The 20,609-nt window shown below is 42.8% G+C and overlaps 1 protein-coding gene across 5 annotated transcripts in view; it reads left to right on the top strand.

Annotated features, from left to right (window-relative positions):
• ANKMY1 (ankyrin repeat and MYND domain containing 1) overlaps window positions 1-20,609 on the top strand; it is a 58,256-nt gene that overhangs the window by 10,548 nt on the left and 27,099 nt on the right. For 4 of the 5 annotated variants that reach the window (XM_073360051.1, XM_073360050.1, XM_073360052.1 and 1 more), the window contains exons 3-9: window positions 3,946-4,092; window positions 6,729-7,195; window positions 8,218-8,434; window positions 10,321-10,485; window positions 11,481-11,857; window positions 13,389-13,560; window positions 15,538-15,678. In XM_073360051.1, the coding sequence (XP_073216152.1) occupies window positions 3,946-4,092; window positions 6,729-7,195; window positions 8,218-8,434; window positions 10,321-10,485; window positions 11,481-11,857; window positions 13,389-13,560; window positions 15,538-15,678 (1,686 nt within the window). The remainder of the gene's footprint in view (window positions 1-3,945; window positions 4,093-6,728; window positions 7,196-8,217; window positions 8,435-10,320; window positions 10,486-11,480; window positions 11,858-13,388; window positions 13,561-15,537; window positions 15,679-20,609) is intronic. The other variant, XM_073360054.1, reaches the window with a different exon arrangement.

Here is a 20,609-nt window from a genome sequence, read left to right as displayed (position 1 = left end):
CATAAGAATGTGATCTATCCTATTGTCCAAGAACATGTAGGTATCTTCTAAAATTCAGTCAAGGTGAGCTTGTAATAAACTAAAACTGTCATAGGGCTTCTGTTTTTTGAGTTTATTAATTTCATTTTTCAGGAGTTATTTTTCACAATTTTTGAATTCTACATAATGTCCAAAAACTGGGTGTTTTCAGGGCTTTCTCTTTGTATATACATGTAGTACTGTTTCAAAGAGCACTACATTAAAATGCACTGGGGAATCTTTAGTTTTCACCAGCAGGGTCTACCTGGACCAATTAATGCGCAACACATTAGTGTGCTTTCGCAGTCACACGCCTGTAGTCTGTATTACTGCTCCATGTATACAGGTCCTTGGATGGTAGCCAGGGAGCCTGGACTTCACCTGTATAAACAAGCTGCACTTGGGCAAAAGGTGAAGTCAACATGAATTGGATGGGGCGGAATAAGTAGGTGTGATATATCTCCAACTTTAAAAGGCTTTTTGATACTGTCTCACATGACCTTCCCATAAGCACACTAGGGAAATATAGACTAGACAAACCTACTTACTATAAGATGGGTGCACAACTGACAGGAAAACTGTACTCAGAGTAGATATCACAGTTAAACTGGAAGATTATATTGAGTGGGATCCCACAGGGATCTGTTCTGGGTCCAGTTCTATTCAATAACTTCATCTATTGTTTGGATAATTGCATAGAGAGTACATTTACAAAGTTTGTGGATGATACTAAGCTGGGAGGGTTGCAAGCACTTTGGATGACAAGATTAGAATTCAAAATTATCTTGACAAACTGGAGAAATGGTCTGAAATAAATAGAATTAAATTCAATAAGTACAAATGCAAAGTACTACACTTAGGAAGGAATACTCAATTGCACAAATACAAGATGGGAAGTGAATGCCTAGGAAGGAGTATTGCTGAAAAGTATCTGAGGGTTATAGTGGATCACAAGCTAAATATGACTCAACAGTGTAATACTGTCGCAAAAAGGCGAACATTCTTCTGGGATGTATTAGCAGGAGTATTGTAAGCAAGACATGAGAAGTAATTCTTCTGCTCTACTCAGCATTGATAGGGCCTCAGCTGGAGTATTGTGTCTAGTTCTGGGCACCACGCTTCAGCAAAGAGTTGATAAACTGGAGAAAGTCCAGAGGAGAGCAACAAAAATGATGAAAAGTCTAGAAAACATGCCCCATGAGGGAAGATTGAAAACATTGGGTTTGTTTCGCCTGGAGAAGAGAAGACTGGCGGTAGGGGACACAGTCTTCAGGTATATAAAAGGTTGTTATTAAGAGGAGGGTGATAAATTGTTCTTCTTATCTACTGAGGACAGGACAGGAAGTAATCAGCTTAAGTTGCAGCAAGGAAGATTTAGGTTAGACATGAGAAAAAACTTGCTAATTGTAAGGATAGTTAAGCATTGGAATAGATTACCTAGGAAGGTAGTGGAATCTTCATCACTGGAGGTTTTTAAGAAACAGGTTAGATATACACCTGCTAGGGATGTGGAAGCTCTATATATTAGAGTTTCATTAATCATTTTTCATCAATATTGAGGTTTATCCCCCTACAAAAACGAGAAGGCTCAATTAGGGGTTGTTTGTTTTTTGTTTTTTTTTTAATATGGTAGTTATATTAGAAGAATAGGTAGGTTCAATGTTAAAGTTGTAACCGGATTTTCATAGAATCATAGAATATCAGGGTTGGAAGGGACCCCAGAAGGTCATCTAGTCCAACCCCCTGCTCAAAGCAGGACCAATTCCCAGTTAAATCATCCCAGCCAGGGCTTTATCAAGCCTGACCTTAAAAACCTCTAAGGAAGGAGATTCTACCACCTCCCTAGGTAACGCATTCCAGTGTTTCACCACCCTCTTAGTGAAAAAGTTTTTCCTAATATCCAATCTAAACCTCCCCCACTGCAACTTGAGACCATTACTCCTCGTTCTGTCATCTGCTACCATTGAGAACAGTCTAGAGCCATCCTCTTTGGAACCCCCTTTCAGGTAGTTCAAAGCAGCTATCAAATCCCCCCTCATTCTTCTCTTCTGCAGGCTAAACAATCCCAGTTCCCTCAGCCTCTCCTCATAACTCATGTGTTCCAGTCCCCTAATCATTTATGTTGCCCTTCGCTGGACTCTCTCCAATTTATCCACATCCTTCTTGTAGTGTGGGGCCCAAAACTGGACACAGTACTCCAGATGAGGCCTCACCAATGTCGAATAGAGGGGAACGATCACGTCCCTCGATCTGCTCGCTATGCCCCTACTTATACATCCCAAAATGCCATTGGCCTTCTTGGCAACAAGGGCACACTGCTGACTCATATCCAGCTTCTCGTCCACTGTCACCCCTAGGTCCTTTTCCGCAGAACTGCTGCCTAGCCATTCGGTCCCTAGTCTGTAGCTGTGCATTGGGTTCTTCCGTCCTAAGTGCAGGACCCTGCACTTATCCTTATTGAACCTCATCAGATTTCTTTTGGCCCAATCCTCCAATTTGTCTAGGTCCTTCTGTATCCTATCCCTCCCCTCCAGCGTATCTACCACTCCTCCCAGTTTAGTATCATCCGCAAATTTGCTGAGAGTGCAATCCAGACCATCCTCCAGATCATTTATGAAGATATTGAACAAAACTGGCCCCAGGACCAACCCTTGGGGTACTCCACTTGATACCGGCTGCCAACTAGATATGGAGCCATTGATCACTACCCGTTGAGCCCGACAATCTAGCCAGCTTTCTACCCACCTTGTAGTGCATTCATCCAGCCCATACTTCCTTAACTTGCTGACAAGAATACTGTGGGAGACCGTGTCAAAAGCTTTGCTGAAGTCAAGAAACAATACATCCACTGCTTTCCCTTCATCCACAGAACCAGTAATCTCATCATAAAAGGCGATTAGATTAGTCAGGCATGACCTTCCCTTGGTGAATTCATGCTGGCTGGATTTTTACCTCCCCTTCTCATGTATCCGTGTATAAAAATGTATTACCTTGACTAACAGCTGTTATGGTGAAAGTCCTACCCACCAATTCACACTTCATTTGTTAGACTGGACTCTCTGGAGGTACAGGGACTGTTTTCTCAGGATTGCACACTAGAGGGAGCCAGCAGGTCCCTCTGGCTTAGTCTAGCTCCAGTGGGAACGAACTGTTGGACTTTATTATAGGATTCAGGGTCAACTGTGTACCTGGGGCCTTCTAAGAATAGCTGTGGGGGAGCAGAGGCTCCTTCTTCCAGGGGTTAGTGGCCTGGGAATCTGATAGGAGAGAACAGGGTGATGGATGGATGACTGACCTGCCAGGGAGAGATCAGTGAAGGATGAAGGGCCTGGGGTGATGTCTCTTTCAACACAGGGCTTCTCCAGGTTAGAGTAAGTAAGTTGGAGACAGCTGCTCCAGACAGACCCATCTCTGGTCTGCAACTGGGCATACATTTATAGCATGGGCACCTGATTTTGAGCCAAATATATGTTTCTGTGGATACTCTGGATTTCCCTGGTACTGCAACTTCAATACCTCCCTATTTCATATGTACACACAAAAGAGCTGGGTCAGCTGCCGAGCGTTTAAATATCTACTGGCTTACTCTGTGTCCCATTGTGACTTGGGGCACTTGAATGTGTGAACATTTGGACTTATCTCCTTCTAAAGTGTTGGGAGTTACAGGCCCTACCATATGTCACTGGAAAAATAGTAGGTGAAATCCTGGCCTAGTTGAACTTGAGGGGAGTTTTTTCATTGGCTTCAATGGGGTCACGATTTTGGCTAGTTTTCCAAAGATGCACAATGGCTTGACACTCTGTATATACCAAGATCTTGTGTGGGCGTCTTCTCTAGTATTGCTCCATTGTAGTGAGGAACAATTACAAGCCACTTATTTCTCTTCCCTCAGCTGTATCATTTTCCTCTTTTTCTGGTGCTTTACAGAGGTATGTGGGGCAGTTTTACAAGGACCATCGCCATGGCAAAGGGACGTACTTTTGGCCCGAGAGTTCCAAATTTACCGGATCATTTTATCTTAGCCATAAAGAAGGATATGGGACCATGGAATTCAAGGATGGCAGAAACTATCAGGTAACAGGATGAAATTGAATGTATTCTAATGACTGATAGCACTAACAGAATATGAGTTTGTGCTGCCATCATGGTCTCTATGGCTCTCTCACGAAGCATGGGTGTGAAGGCTGGAATGTGTTTCTGAAGTATATGTAGATCATTAATGGCTAAAATTTGCACTCTGGTAATAAAATACCAATAAGAAAAAAAAAAAAAAGAAGCTTTAAGCTTCTAAAGTAGTTGCTCTAATTCATGCCTTTTACAGAAATGACCAAAAATAGGAGCCTCAATTGAGCCAGAGCTTTAAAAACCATGTGCCCGAAGCAGATATCACTTTGGAGTGTGTCTGTTGATGGGCAGGGAACAGGACAGCTGGAGCTGCAGGTTCTTGTCTCTGAAGGTAGCGATAAACTTGGGAGCAGAGTGGCCCTGGTGTTATGTTCCTTTAAGAAGGAAGTGACCAGGCAGCAGAGGCCTGAGGGGAGAGAGGGAGGGAGGTGTCTGTATTGTTTTTATGTTGAGGGAGCAGGAGAGCAGAGTAGGTGTTACTGTTTTCTTTTTCAGGCCATGTGGGTGAGCTGGGGAGCAGAGGGCCAGGCTGCCACTGTTGTCTGCATGGGTGGGAGTGGGAGGCCAGGAGCTGGTGGAGAGGTAAGGGGCGGGGGCAAGATGGGCAAATGAGTGATTGAGAGGATGCGTTTAAAGAGCAGAGAAATATTTGAGGGAGGATTGGGGAAGATGACGCACAACAGACATAAAGGGGCAGAGGACTGAACCCAGTGTAGGGAAGGAAAGGGGAAAGGACGTAAGGAGGTGGAGTGGGAAGGAAGAAAGGAAGAGAGGAAACAGTGTGCACACAAAACCGTGCAGCAAGAGGCACAGAAGGAACAAAAGAGGAGTTGAAGCCAAGCAGGGACAGAAGGTGTCCCAAAAACACAAGAGGCAGGTGAAGTTTATTAAATAGAAAATTGACTGGCAGTCTTACACAGTGGGTGATCCTTGTGTGTGTGTGTGAGCTAGTATTTTTCATCTTCACTACTAGGCATAACAAATGTCTGGTCATCTTAGTTGGGATTGGGGCTCCTGTTGTGCTGGGCACTATACAGACCTAGAAGAGTGACAAAACCTGCCATGAAGGTGGAAAGATATCAAAGGGTAGCGGGGGGGATACAACATACCAGCAATTGAATCCAGTAAAGAATTGGCCCAGCTTGCTTAGCTACATGGATTGTAGTTTTCTTTTAAGTTGGGGATAGAGATGGGGAAGAAGGGCATAAAGGAATGAAAGAAGGGAAGGAGGGATAGTCACAGCTTGTCAGCTGTCTAGCCATGATCAGCAATCTGGGTTTCGAGGCATCGCAGCGGAGGGGAGTCACAAGGAGGATGAGGTAGTGTCCCCGCAGATTTATTCATGGAGTTTTCCCCCAGGCATAAGGGGCAGTGGGAGAGAAAGCAAACATGGAGTTTTAAAGCAGATGCTGACTCGTGAATAGTAAAAGCTGGAAATGCTGGTGGAGGGAAGGCTAGGATCAGTGGCATGATAGGTTAGTAAATAAGCTAGCAAGTGTAGGGCTATGTTGTGAAGGACCGTACAGTTAAAGACAAGGGGCCAGGTCCCAAACTGTTTTAAATCCGTGTAGCTCCACTGAAGTCAATGAAGCTATGCTCATTTAACATCAGCTGCGGATCTGACTTAAGAAGCGAGAGTTTGATGTGAAGGTGAAGGGGGAGCTGGTGGAGGGACTCGGAGGGAGTTGATCAGGTCCAGGTGATGAGCCAGGAAGATGACTTTAGCAACAATAAGAACAGGAGTACTTGTGGCACCTTAGAGACTAACAAATTTATTAGAGCATAAGCTTTCATGGGCTAGAGCCCACTTCATCAGATGCATAGAATGGAACATTGAGCAACAATGTTCTTGAGTAGAATGTTCAAGCCTGGTTGACTCTATTAGAGGTGGTTGAATTTCTTATTGCAAACCGTATAGTCAGAGAACTGATCCCTTCTGTTCAAGTTGTCCACAAACTGATCATAATATGGACAAATTTGTTTCATTCAAAAGTGAATAGTTTTTTATGAGTGTATTTGAGCTAACAACTGCTTGTGGGAAGTAGTGTGTAGAGAGGGATTGATACCTGGGCTCTGTGACAGGTCAGACAGTATTTCTGAATGACCTAACCTTTGTAAACTGTTTCCTTTGCAAACTAATTTCACTTACTCATGAAACAAACTTGGTTTCTTGATTAAACAAAGCTACAAAAGGCTGAAATTAACTTTCTGCGAACGCTTGTAAGAACAAAGCTTGAGCTGTATGAATATTCTTCAACAGTGAATAAAAGCATCTCAATGGTCCTAATTAAAACCTGTAGCTTCATTGCCTTCATTGAAGCCACTCCTCCTACCTTACTTCAGCCAATGGGTTTCATGCATTACCATTATTAGTGCAGTTCCAGTGCGACCAATCACAGTGAATACAACAGTTGAGCAGCTTGTCAGGTTCTTAGATTGCTCTAAATGTCGCTAGGCAATTGACACTGGAACAGTAAGGTCAGACCAAGGAAATTTGGTTTTACACTTTTTAAATGGAAGCTAGGCTGTAAGTTGTGTAGTATGTCTGACATATATGTCTTCTCTAATACTATTGCTCTCCTAAGGGACTATACAAGGCCGATGAGCGGTTTGGACCAGGAGTTCAAAGCTATCCAGATGGCTGTCAAGATGTTGGCTTGTGGCTCAGGAATCACATAATTAAACTGTGTACTGAAATACCTGGACATTTTTGTCTCTCGAATTACCCAGAACACTGCAGCTATTTGGATGCTGATTCCCAGAGAGAGTGTCTTTCTGATAAGGAGATTCCATTTTGGGATCTGAATGAGGAACAGGACCCATTTTTCTACAACTACAAACTTCTCCTTTTAGATGACAGTTACACATTGCCTGAAAAAATGTACATCTACTCAACTGATACAGATCACCTTCCCCTGACTCGCACCTTCTGTAAAGAGTTTGATTCCCAATATTTTCAGAACAACAAAAAGTTGTATGATGAAGAACCATGGCCTGTTAAAAACACAAGCCCTTTAATGGTTAGAATGCAGAAGCACATCTATAAATACAGGTAGCTACTGATTTTTTGTGTGTGATTTGTGTCTGTTGGGATATATATGGGATTTTCTTTGTAGACAATTGCAAAGATCATCTTTAGCACAAGTTGTGGTACAGAAGTCATGCTTCACAGAAAAATTTCTATTGTCCATGGCTAAGTTTAGAATTTCATTTGACAAACTGCAAATGAGGTTTTGTGAAACAAACAGTATGTTCCTCTCTCACTTCTTGAACTGAAAGGAAATTTCTTTCATTGAAATATATCATCAACTTGGGTCCTAGTATGTGCCTACAAAAACATCATTATTATTCTTAATTTGCATTATAGAATGCCTAGAAGTCCCAACCTAGATCGGGCACTCCATTATGCTACAGGGTTGTACAGCAAAATAACAGAGCCCTATCCGCTAGATTATGCAAAAACATGCTCCAAAGTGTCTTCAGCTGTTGGTGCACAAACAGCTGGCATTCGCTATATATGTGGACAGGTACTTGTACATGCAAATACTCTCTTACACAAGAAAATACTCTGTCTGCATGCACAGGTATGTTTGCGGGAGCAGTGCCAGCATGTGCACATTTTGCAGCCTCAGCTGAGGCAGCCCTGTTTGGAAATGTGGTCCATAATGCAGATGAGTGCCTTGTATGCTTTCTTTAATCTTCTAAGCACACTATGTGGCCTTTTTCAACCTTGGAGAGCTTGGTATTTAATTTTTACTTGCAAACATCCAGATTCTTGGGGCTGGATGTTTTTAACCCCTTCCCTGAATGTGATTAATGTCCCCCATACCACAGCTCTTGGACCATTTTAACACCCTTATGCTCTGTCCATGGTGGGAGCAAAATTGAACTGTCTGAAATAGTTTTAAAAAATGGTTGCCATCCCTCTTCTCCCATGTTACCTAGCAATGATCTTTATTATCAGTGGCTTTTTTAAAAAAAGCTCTGTGATATAACAGGTGTCTGCTGCATCGCTGTTTAAGTTAAATGTGGACTCTCCAGCTGTTTAATGTTTTTCTCTTTCCTCTGCTTGAGGCATTGTCAAACAGAGATCAGTTGGGATATCAACATCATTTTGAATGGAAGCCGAGACACCTTTGGACCCAAGGGCCCCAAAGAGCTTGCTTCAGAGCAGCTGATTCAAAAGGCAGCAGCAGGAGACTTCAATAGAATTTATGAGATTCTGAGGGACAGCTTAGCTCATCCAGATGTAGCTGACACACATGGATACACTGCACTTGCTGCTGCTGCTGTAAGACCCCAAATGTGACTCTTCCCTCTGTGACTGACCATTTTTTTTGTTGCTACTGCATCTGTCTCTCTCTCTCTGTTATACAGTAAATGTGTGAGACTCAATAAAAAACATCTTTAAGGAAAGACAGCTTGCTGAGCAATATGCTAAAAAAATTCTGTAAAATGTATCCCTCTGTAATATTAAAGATTATTCCAAGCCTAAAATTCCAAATCCTTCCACTTTGGGTGTTGCACTGGGCTGGATTTAAATCCCTGGATCTGAAACTGCTCCTGCCTTTCTCTCCCCCTCTTCCCCCCGCTTTCTTGTTCCAGGCTGTATTCAAACCCAGAAGGGATCTGGTTTTTTTGGGCGGGGGAGGAGTTATGATGTATGCATGACTTCAGTTTATCTATGGGAAGAATTTGGCTCCTTATTTAAACATCTATCAGTGCCCAGCCTAGCCTTCTGGGCACCTTACATCTATTTAAAAAACAATCACTAGCAAAAATCAAATTAATTGTTTAAGTCTCCAGAACAAGAAAATTAATTTCATATTAATTTAGAACATTATAGTTTTTTCTCTTTTTGTATAGGCCTCTCATTGCATGAGCTTTAGTTATTTTGTAGACATTAGTCCTCTTCCCCCAGCAGTTCTGTGACCATACAGTAGATTTTGGGGGGAGAGTACTGAAGGCACAGGGGTTAAGTGACTTGTCCACCATAACACAAAGTCAAAATTGAGCATACATCTGAGGACAAAATGTAACCTAATGTACATAGACTGTTGCCCTTTACAGTGTGTGCAATGTGGCAGTTACAGTTGCTTTGGCAACAATCACTTTGAATTTCCTGACAGTTTTGATTTTGAAATCCTCACTGCCAAAATGTGGTATTAATACAGTGTATTGTATTTGATTCCTGAGTTCCATTGTAGTGTGCTTTACAACAGTTATGTCTTCTCTGAAACCATTAGGCCTTTTAAAAGTCATCATGAAAAAATATTTTATTTAAATGAAGTGCGTTTCTCAGGTAGCTCACTAATGTAAGAAAAGTTGAAATGCCTACTGGTACTATCTATTCCAGTTTAAGAGGTCAGATTTAGTAGTTGTTGTAAGTGGGTGAAACTCCATTGACTTCAGTGTAATTACAGACCGTCCATCAGCCACAAAGTTTCTAAGGACCAGCAGCAACAGGCAGTGCAGGACTATATTTTGGATCAGTGGTGCATTTCTTGGCAGGTAGTTTCTCTGAATCAGCTCTGGAATGCCCCTCAGAACAACCATATGAACTGAAAGATCCTTCTTTGTTACAACAGAATACATTGTGATCAGGGGTGGTTTCACTTATATCTTTACTGTTGGGGCTTCTTTAGCTCCCTTGTGTACCTCAACATGCCATCTAGTCATGGATTGCCCTCTTTATCATCTTAATGGTAAATGGATGCACTTGACATTTCTGGATGCTGCTGCTGTGATAGTGGTTACATCACTTACCCAACATCTAATTCTTGGTTTGTGCCATTAAAAGCCATACACCGGAAGAAATGCAATTATACACCTGCCTTACATTGGGCGTACCTAAAATAGTTTTACCTTTTTTGAAAGGTTTTTTATTGGTTCTGCCAGCCTTCCCCATTAACTTTAAGACATACTTGAAGCAGTAGAAACATTTTGAGATCACTGTTAATTTATGGGCCAAATTCAGCACTGGAATAAAAAGAAGAGAGAGTGAAATCGCAAAGCTACTGAAACCAATAATAGTGTTTTGAGTCTGTCTTTAGTGAGTGTCTTTTTGTTTTAACTTTAAACCCAATTGTGATTTCAGGTAATCTCACATGGAAGACTGAAATTGTATTATATACACATGTACTTGTAAAACAATCATCCAAATGTTTTACTCCACAGCTGAATTACCATGAGGACATCATTAATCTTCTTCTTGATAATGGAGCTGATGTGAATAAATGCAGCGATGAAGGATTATCAGTGCTATCCATGTGCATTATTCTTTATTACCCAATAGAATCATTTAAGGCTAATGTTGCTGAGAGGAACTTTAAAAAAGACGAGGTCAGTATATTATTAATCTATAACTGTGAAATCAGAATTCACCGTGTCCTCAAATGAGCCACAGGTCTGCTTTTTAAAATTACTTTGCTGGGAGTGTTCCAGCAGTTGGAAAAAGTCAAACAGCTTACCTCTCTTGACCCTGCAAATTGCTGAGTGCCCTTGACTTCCATTGGTAGCTCGCACTGCACAGCATCAGGCTCCAGAATAGTAGCAGGGCTACTCTGCAGTCAATGTGTCACATTAGTACCAGAGACTTTGGGCCAAATTTTCCAAGGTATTTAAGTGCCTTAAGATACAGATAGATAGGTGCGTAGTGGGACTTAGATTTGTAAGCTCAGTGGGGCAGGGACAGTCTTTTATTCTGTGTTTTGTACAACACCTACTACAAGGGTTGTGGCCCATAAGTGGGAGTCCTAGACAGTATGGTAATACAAATAATAATAATTACAAAAGTGTCTAGACAGATTAAGCACCCGATTTCCCATTAACTTCAAAATTCTCTCGGCTGCTGCAAGAAAGGGAGACAGAAAAAAATGTACACTACTCTATCCCTCCCTCAGAGCTCAGCACAAACCTAGAAAACTTCAAGGTAACTCTTTCAGATTCTAGCTTTAGGATCAGGTCTTTATTAGTTTGTGTGCTGATGTGCAAATTGAAAATCAAGAAATGTCCCTGTCTGTTTTGGAGCGTTTATAAAGTGAGGGAGTACCAGTTGAGATTTGAAGGCTCCTAAGAGGGTTTTATTGACAATGGAGGTTAAAAAACCAAACACACACACTATTCAAAATGTTTCCTGTGAATGGTGGATTAAGACTGAGTAAAATGATGTTCTACCTTAACTCAGCTGTAATATACCAAATTCCAGTACTATTGTATACATGCATATTGATGATGTCCAGAACTGATGTTAATATGATGATTCTCATTGTTGAAGAAAGGATTTTCCATATTTTCTTCATTTTTGTCATTTTAATTTTTAAAAATCTTTAAATAAGGATGAGCAGTTGGAAGATGGATCTGCACCACTTCCATTGGCACCTGCAAAACAGAAATGCTTAACTGGCCCTGTTCGTCAGTCAGCTGTGGTACCTCCTATGCCTGGGGAAAAGGCAGAGTCTGTTTCTGATGATAGAAACACACTGGATGAAACGGACCTTGCAAGTTTAGAAAAGAGGACTGGCTCCAGCACTGAATCCAATTTTGAGTCGAACTGTACTGTTTTCAACTACGGAATCAAGGTTTCTCTAAAAGCTTTGCAGCAGAGTGCAGATGCCTTCAGCCAGAGTTTGCTGAGAGTACCCTCCTATGCCTATGTCAATGGACATGTTGGGGCTGACGGCACCATGAGAAAAATGGCGTTATCAATATCTGAGTAAGTGCTACTAAGAAAAACTACTGGCTCTGTGTTCTGGAAAGGGTTAGACAAGCTCCACTGAACCCTATTGCACAGAGAAAGTAACAAGAGTAGTTTTACATGTTTGTGGGGAAGAACGACCCTGCATTTGCTTGGGATAGATCAACCAGGCATGCCTGATCAAGGGGCATTCCATGGGTCCTTACCTGACAGGGAGAAGGCCTGAATTTCACTCCTTAAAACCATTTTAATAACATGACCCACCGTTTTGTCTTTTTTTTTATGACTCAGCATTATATAGTGTGTGTGTGTGTGTGTGTGTGTGTGTGTAAAAAGAAACTATTTTAAAAATCCTGTACTGTGCAATAGTAATAGTAATTCTATATTATCTTCATAAAAACATTTCTGTATTATGCAAAACTAGTCTGTGCTCTACTGAGTATTGCTGTTACAGCCTGGCATCTCTTTAAAAAAAAAAAAAACCTGGATATGCTGCCAGGGCCAGATGAACACACAGACAAACTGCATACGTGCGTAGGGCCCAGATTAATGTGGAGGGGCAACAGCCCCCCAAATCACAGGCCATCATCCTTCTCCTGCACTACCTCCTCTCTTTGCCCTGCAAGGTGGCATTGACCACCTCCAGGAGCACCCTTCATCCTGACGCTGCAGTTCTCTTCCTGGCCCCATGCAAACAGGAGGCCCTGGAAGGCACTTGGTTGGAGAACAAGAAGTTGGGGTTGCAGCACAACTCAAGTTTGGCCCAGCTGCCTCTCTGTCATGATGGGCTGAGGGGTGGCTGGACCAAATTTGAGTGAGTGGCTCTGTGACCCTGGATGCCAGGTCACAACACCCAGAGTGAGGCGCTGCGCCGAGCCCTGATGGAAAGGAGCTGCTTCTGCGGGGTGAGTGTGGGCCGGGCTTGGTCTTCAGACCCTCCCCACTCACCCATCCCAGGGCCTCCCCTCTGTACCAGGCCTGCAACCCATCTAGACCCTTCTTGCAACCCACTGGTGGGTTGAGATCTGCTGTTTGGGAAACATTAGTCCTGCAGTTTTTTAGGACAAACACTTATAGGCCAGATTATGGCTCACATGTGCAAGGTGTGGAAGATGCAAGTAACCTTCCCTTACCTCACTTGCCCATTCCCATGCCGGGATCTTCTACATTTGTAATCTCTGGGGTTTCCTGAGTATGGGGTCTGCTCTTGCTAGTGTCCCTTGGGATTCAAAGTGCTGAGAGGGGCTGGTATAAGATAGGCCATGTTACCACCACACCCTCTGCATGGCATAGCATTGCTGTGTGATGCACATTACAGTCTCACAAGGGGTGGTACAGCAGACATTCTCTCCCTGGGCCCAAGTACCAGTTTGCAAACCTGCCTCACAGCATCCTAGAACCCAGGCACCAGCCCAAGCCCGAACGCCTACACTGCAATTAAACAGACCCTGAGCCTGGGTCAGCTTAAGATCCAGCATTTAAAAATATTTTAGTGTTTTTTTTATGAGTTATTGACAGCTTATTCTGTTATTTGCCATGTTGACTTTAGACACCGAAAGAGATGGACCATGGTCAAACTACTTCTACGCAGAGGTGCAGACCCCAATGTTTGCAGGATCCCTCTGCATGTCCTATTCTTTGCTGTTAAAGCTGCAGATGTAGGAGCAGTGAAACTACTATTAGCAGCAGGAGCAAAGACTGACATACAACTTCCATCCAGGGTAATGGATAATAATTACTAATAACAACCAAATGTAATATTTTAGAGTGATCAGCGATACAACTTTAATGCCCACTTGTAAAGTGTCATAATTCTAATGACAGTTCGACTGCCTGATTTCAGCTTTGCAATTCCAAAGGAGTAATTCAAAGCAACTATCCTATTAAAATCATTTCACTTTTAAAAAAAAATGTCCTTACTCTAGTGAAGGTCTAGTTCTATGTGTGTGTTTCCCTGCTGACATAATGCTTACCCATTGTAAATGGGCAGCAGATTTAACACAAATAAAAGGAAGTTCTTCTTCACTCGACACACAGTCAACCTGTGGAACTCCTTGCCTGAGGAGGTTGTGAAGGCTAGGACTTAACAGGGTTTAAAAGAGAACTGGATAAATTCAAGGAGGCTAAGTCCATTAATGGCTATTAGCCAGGATGGGTAAGGAATGGTGTCCCTAGCCTCTGTTTGTCAGAGGGTGGAGATGGATGGCAGGAGAGAGATCACTTGATCATTACCTGTTAGGTGCCCCAGAGGGAGTGAACCTGGGATTGGCCACTGTCATTAGACAGGATGCTGGGCTGGATGGATCTTTGGTCTGACCCAGTATAGCCATTCTTATGTTCTTAGGTTCTTGTGGTACTAAAGCTGAGAGTATTTCAAAAGTCAATTTTATTTCCCAATATTTATTCTGCTTTTAGTGTTAGCATTTCTCTTTACTTGGGAAATGACTCTCGAATGGTCAGCATGCTGTGCATTCATAGTCTGTTCTCTAAAAATACAGTTTGTGCTAGATCTCTGCACTTGGTGAGTGTGCCTGCATATGGCCCAGGTGGGAACTCCCCAGGCTCAAAGTTACATACCAACTGTTTCAGCAGAAGGCATCTTACACTAGCTCCTGCACTGAAATGTGGCTGCCCCCTTTATATTCCATCTTCCTATTGCTTTCTGACTAGTCAGTGAAGAAGTTCCCCTGGCTTTTTAGCTTGACAGGCTCTACCTGGACATCATCATCTCATCTCACCTCAAATATATACTTCACTACAGAGTCTCCTGTTTTGCGTCCGAGTGCATTAGCTGTCAGTACTTCAGTTTTAAAGCTCCATCTTATTTTGTTTGGAGTCTGTGGCTAATAGTGTAATAATAGCTAACTCTTTTATGTAGTGCTTTTCTTCAGTAGGTTTCAAAGCCCTTTACATAGGAGGTCAGTATCATTATTTCCACTTTGAAGCCTGCCCTGTAGCTCCTGCTGGGGCCTTTGGGTACCTCTCTGCCCTGGTACCAGTGAAAGCTGTCCTTTCTCTATCCCTTTTGTACCCTGAGGGTCTGGAGAAGCAGAAGCCCAGCAGACTGTCTCAGGATTCAGCAGCTGTGCCTGTCTTGTCTGGTTGTGCTGTGAGATTTACTCACAGGTGTCAGACAGAAGGCTCTCCTGGCTTTCTCCATTGCTTTCTGGAAGTCCAATGTAGACTCTCAGTCCAAGAGAACGTAAATGAATCAGAGTAGAGCTCCAATGGGAGTAGCACCAGCAGGTGTTGACATTCCTGTGTTTATGGAACCTGACACCACGCTGGGATTGCTCAGCAGACTTCCAAACAGTGTTTCACAAGATAATGTATGTGACCCATCAGTGTGTACTGGCTTATGAGTCAGGGGCCAGAAATAGGCTCTCTTCCTTTTTGTATCTTATATGGGTGCAAACTGGTGATGTAAGAGTGGTTTTAATGCTTTATCATATTCTGTTTTGGCTGGGCAGTGCCTGCGGGAATATTCATGATCGCAGTGGGTTAGGGGTGAAATGGACGTTGGGGAGTAGTAAGCCAAACATAATTTAAAGTAACCATAAACACAATTCTTTGACTCTACTTCTAGGCTAACGTAGATGGGGCCTGAGGATTGATTATTGGAAAAATATCCAGTACCTTAGTTTTTAGAAGTTATTTGTGATAGACAAAAGAGTCTTAATGCCACATTTATTTTTCAGCTGGGAGGTTTAATGCCTCTTCATATTGCTGTGGCCATTCCTGGTGAAGAAGGGGTCAAGATAACGGAATTAATCCTTCATTCAGCTACAGATCCCGATGCAAGGGCAGGAGACGAAGATGATGTATATGCACCAGACTGGGTATGCTGCATCATTACTCCATCCTCTTCCAACTGTTTAGGTGTGGCCTGTGGGACACCCAAGCAGGGAATTGGTTGCCTGCCCATTGAATTAAAACCTCTGCGCACTGTTGGAATAATTGCACTTCCTCTGAAAAAACCTGGCATATCACTGACATACATAGAGGGTTACAATAACACTTATTTATGATTTGGGGTACCAGGCACTTTTGTGGAATCCTGATGCAATGTTAGGCACAGGCTAAAAGTCTGCTACATACAACTGAATAGATGTAGGTGACGGATAACTGTAGTATTGAGCCTAAATCACTCTTCCTCAGAAAGAAACATTTTTGTGGGCTGAATCTGCTTGTTCCAGCACTATGGAGGCTGCTTAATTGTTTCTTCCTTCCTCTTGAATCCAGACTCCTCCTGCTGGAACCCTGCAGCACTGCGCTCTGAATCCAGAGTAGCATTAGGCCAGATCTACACTAGAAGCTTTTGCCAGTATATCAGTGCTTAGGGGTGTGATTTTGTTTTTGAACAAAATTTTTATACAGGTGGAAGCCCTAGTGTGGATTTGTTAATATCGGCAAAAAAGTGCTTTTGATGGCTCAGCTTATTTCATTCAGGGAAACGTTATGCTCTAGGCTAGCAGAAGCACTCTTTTGCTGGTATGAGCACTAGGAAGGTTTACTGGCAAAACTTTTCTAGTGCAAACAAAGCCTCAGATGTACAGCTGTCTGCAGCAGAGTGCTTAGTGTATGTGGGGGGTTTCTTTCTCAAATTGTTGACAATTTAAAATAAATTTAAGTTCCAGTAATTGGGAATCCATTGACCTTCCTGTTAGGTCATCCTGAGCTCCCTATGCGCTGAATATCCATTCCCTTTGACTCCTTCCCAATTTGTGTCCCAGTGGCCTAGCCCAGACCATTATTTCAGCACATCTTCTACTGGCTTCTCTCAGCAATGCAGAAGAGTGGCCCATCCCAGTGGCTCTTAACCTTTCCAAACTACTGTACCCCTTTCAGGAGTCTGATTTTTCTTGCACACCTCCAAGTTTCACCTCACTTAAAAACTACTTGCTTACAAAATTGGACATAAAAATACAAAGTGTCTCAGCCACAGTATTATTGAAAAATTGCTGACTTTCCCATTTTTACCATATAATTATAAATCAATTAGAATATAAACATTGTACTTACATTTCAGTATATAGAGCAGTATAAACAAGTCATTGTTTGCATGAAATTTTAGTTTGTACTGACTTTACCTGTGCTTTTTATGTAGCCTGTTGTAAAAGTAGGCAAATGTCTAGATGATGTAATGTAGCCCCTGGAAGACCTCTGCATACCCGCAGGGGTGTATGTACCCCAGCTGAGAACCACTGGCCTTTCACCTACTGCCATCCTTTGTGTGCCAAGAAACCAGCCAATAGCTGGGAGCTGCAGGCAAAGCAAGCCTGAATTCTCCCCTCTCTGGTTCCTCTTTGTGTGCTTTGCAGTGACCATATTTCCCCTGGTACCTTAATGGACCTACCTGTAGCTCTCCACAGAGCAATACAGCAGATACTTGCCTGTGAGTTCATACCACCAGCTTGCCAGGGCTGTTAGTCAATCTGGCCATTTTGTTCTTTTGGAGTTGGGAAGTATTTTTTTAACTCTGCAGGACAGAGCTCAACACAGTGTATTTTTGTTGGTTTAGAAATCCGTAAGCACAAAGAGAAACCTAAACATTTCCCCTTCTCCTCTGGAAAATCCATCTAGACAGGAGCATTCTAACTATAGGACAAAAAGGAGCACCTTAGAGAATTTGCTTCTTTTCCTTCTAGCCTCTTGGCTACTGAAGTTATTTATAAAAACAAAGAAATAAATTTCTTGAATCACAGGAGCCATAATCCCGGTGTCATCTCTGGAACCTGATCCATGTGTCATCTTGGGTTGCTTGCAGTCCGTAGAATACGGGCAGATTTTATCCTTGTTCAGTCTATATCTGTAACGGAATGGAGATTTGAAAGAGAAAATATTGCACATTGTTCTTAGTAGATCTCAGGAATCTTATCCTTCCCCATGAGATGTGGTTGCCACCATTTTCCTGTCCAGTTAAGAGGAAACATAGAATATCAGGGTTGGAAGGGACCTCAGGAGGTCATCTAGTCCAACCCCCTGCTCAAAGCAGGACCAATCCCCAATTAAATCATCCCAGCCAGGGCTTTGTCAAGCCTGACCTTAAAAACTTCTAAGGAAGGAGATTCTACCACCTCCCTAGGTAACGCATTCCAGTGTTTCACCACCCTCCTAGTGAAAAAGTTTTTCCTAATATCCAACCTAAACCTCCCCCACTGCAACTTGAGACCATTACTCCTTGTCCTGTTCTCTTCTACCACTGAGAATAGTCTAGAACCATCCTCTCTGGAACCACCTCTCAGGTAGTTGAAAGCAGCTATCAAATCCCCCCTCATTCTCCTCTTCTGCAGACTAAACAATCCCAGTTCCCTCAGCCTCTCCTCATAACTTATGTGTTCCAGACCCCTAATCATTTTTGTTCCCTTCGCTGGACGCTCTCCAATTTATCCACATCCTTCTTGTAGTGTGGGGCCCAAAACTGGACACAGTACTCCAGATGAGGCCTCACCAATGTTGAATAGAGGGGGACGATCACATCCCTCGATCTGCTCGCTATGCCCCTACTTATACATCCCAAAATGCCATTGGCCTTCTTGGCAACAAGGGCACACTGCTGACTCATATCTAGCTTCTCGTCCACTGTCACCCCTAGGTCCTTTTCCGCAGAACTGCTGCCTAGCCATTTGGTCCCTAGTCTGTAGCGGTGCATTGGGTTCTTCCGTCCTAAGTGCAGGACCCTGCACTTATCCTTATTGAACCTCATCAAATTTCTTTTGGCCCAATCCTCCAATTTGTGTAGGTCCCTCTGTATCCTATCCCTGCCTTCCAGCGTATCTACCACTCCTCCTAGTTTAGTATCATCTGCAAATTTGCTGAGAGTGCAATCCAGACCATCCTCCAGATCATTTATGAAGATATTGAACAAAACCGGCCCCAGGACCGACCCCTGGGGCACTCCACTTGACACCGGCTGCCAACTAGACATGGAGCCATTGATCACTACCCGTTGAGCCCAACAATCTAGCCAACTTTCAATCCACCTTATAGTGCATTCATCCAGCCCATACTTCTTTAACTTGCTGACAAGAATACTGTGGGAGACCATGTCAAAAGCTTTGCTGAAGTCAAGAAACAATACATCCACTGCTTTCCCTTCATCCACAGAACCAGTAATCTCATCATAGAAGGCGATTAGATTAGTCAGGCATGACCTTCCCTTGGTGAATCCATGCTGACTGTTCCTGTTCACTTTCCTCTCATGTAAGTGCTTCAGGATTGATTCCTTGAGGACCTGCTCCATGATTTTTCTGGGGACTGAGGTGAGGCTGACTGGCCTGTAGTTCCCAGGATCATCCTCCTTCCCTTTTTTAAAGATTGTCACTACATTAGACTTTTTCCAGTCATCTGGGACTTCCCCCGTTCGCCACAAGTTTTCAAAGATAATGGCCAATGGCTCTGCAATCACAGCCGCCAATTCCTTTAGCACTCTCGGATGCAACGCGTCTGGCCCCATGGACTTGTGCACGTCCAGCTTTTCTAAATAGTCCCTAACCACCTCTTTCTCCACAGAGGGCTGTTGTCCTTTCATGTCTATGTGATTTGGAATATCATCCTATAATGTTCTCCAAGCTGATATGATCTTGATAGGCCAGATGAAGAAAGAGTACATTCATACCAGTGTTACCTGGATGACTTGCTGCTGAAAACTTACTTAAAGGAAACTCCTTTCTACATAGTCCAGTGCTAACCTGTGCTAACCTGATTCCTAATTAACCAAAAATACAAAAAACGCCGTGTATCATCTCTGCATTTATTCATCTCTGAGCTGATTTTTTAAGATACCTCAACTGGTAACACTCCTATTATTCTCACTTCTAAAATTACAGATTTAATCCTTCTGCTCAGTTGCTTGCCTTCAAGCGTCTGCAGTATTTACTCATAGCAGCATTGAGCACATACAAACCCAGTGCAATGCAGCACCCCTAAATCCATCCATTCTTCTTCCTGACTAGAGGACAAAAACTGAAGACTGACAGTGCCTCCAAAACTGATGGCTTTGTCACTGAAGTCCTTCTTCAAACATTTCCCAGCAGCATCTTCATATCCCACTTGGAGAGGTCAAATGGGCAGTGGTGATATATGCACACCGGCAAGTAGGAGCATAGGGCATAGGTCTAAACCATAAGGCCACAAAAATCTCTTCACTCCTGTGGAAGCGGGGCCTGTCTACTAGAGCAACGTATGCCTAGGGCACGGTTGTGTGGCTTGGTTGACACATATCTAGATTTTTTTTTTTGTGATTTGAAAGCAGGAAGGTACCATTTATTTTATTCTTGTCAATGGAATCCATAAGCACAGAAAATACCTCTATCTGTGGGCAGATGTACTCATATAAAGCTTCCCCATCTTCTCTAATGGTCAAAATGGTTGGAGGGAAATAGGACTAGACGGAGCATTTGTAATTCTAACCAGACTGCAGTTCCCTTGGCTCAAAGTGATGATAGTCTACAAACCTTGGAAGCATCTAGTTTTTCCAACACTCTGCTGCAGCTGGACCCCTTCAGTCATCCTGAACTTCACACACTAGTTTTATAGCCTCCAGCAACATGGATACTGTCAGGAGCCAGTTAACCTTCTATTAAAATCTTAAGCTTCCATAAGCAGTGTTTACAAAAGCACTGGGAGAATTTATTCACTTCAGACGTAGATCTCAGTTTAGCTGTGCTCCAAATGTCTGACAGAGACCACTGATTTCTCATAGTTGGCCTTCATAAAGGATTAAGCCTGAGTTTTATCTAAAGTTTCAATTCTCTACTTTCAGGGTTAG

Source organism: Lepidochelys kempii, chromosome 9 (assembly GCF_965140265.1).
Source record: "Lepidochelys kempii isolate rLepKem1 chromosome 9, rLepKem1.hap2, whole genome shotgun sequence".
Lineage (NCBI taxonomy): Eukaryota > Metazoa > Chordata > Testudines > Cheloniidae > Lepidochelys > Lepidochelys kempii.
The sequence above is the reverse complement of the archived record's forward strand: the minus strand, read 5'-3'. Positions and strand labels throughout refer to the sequence as shown.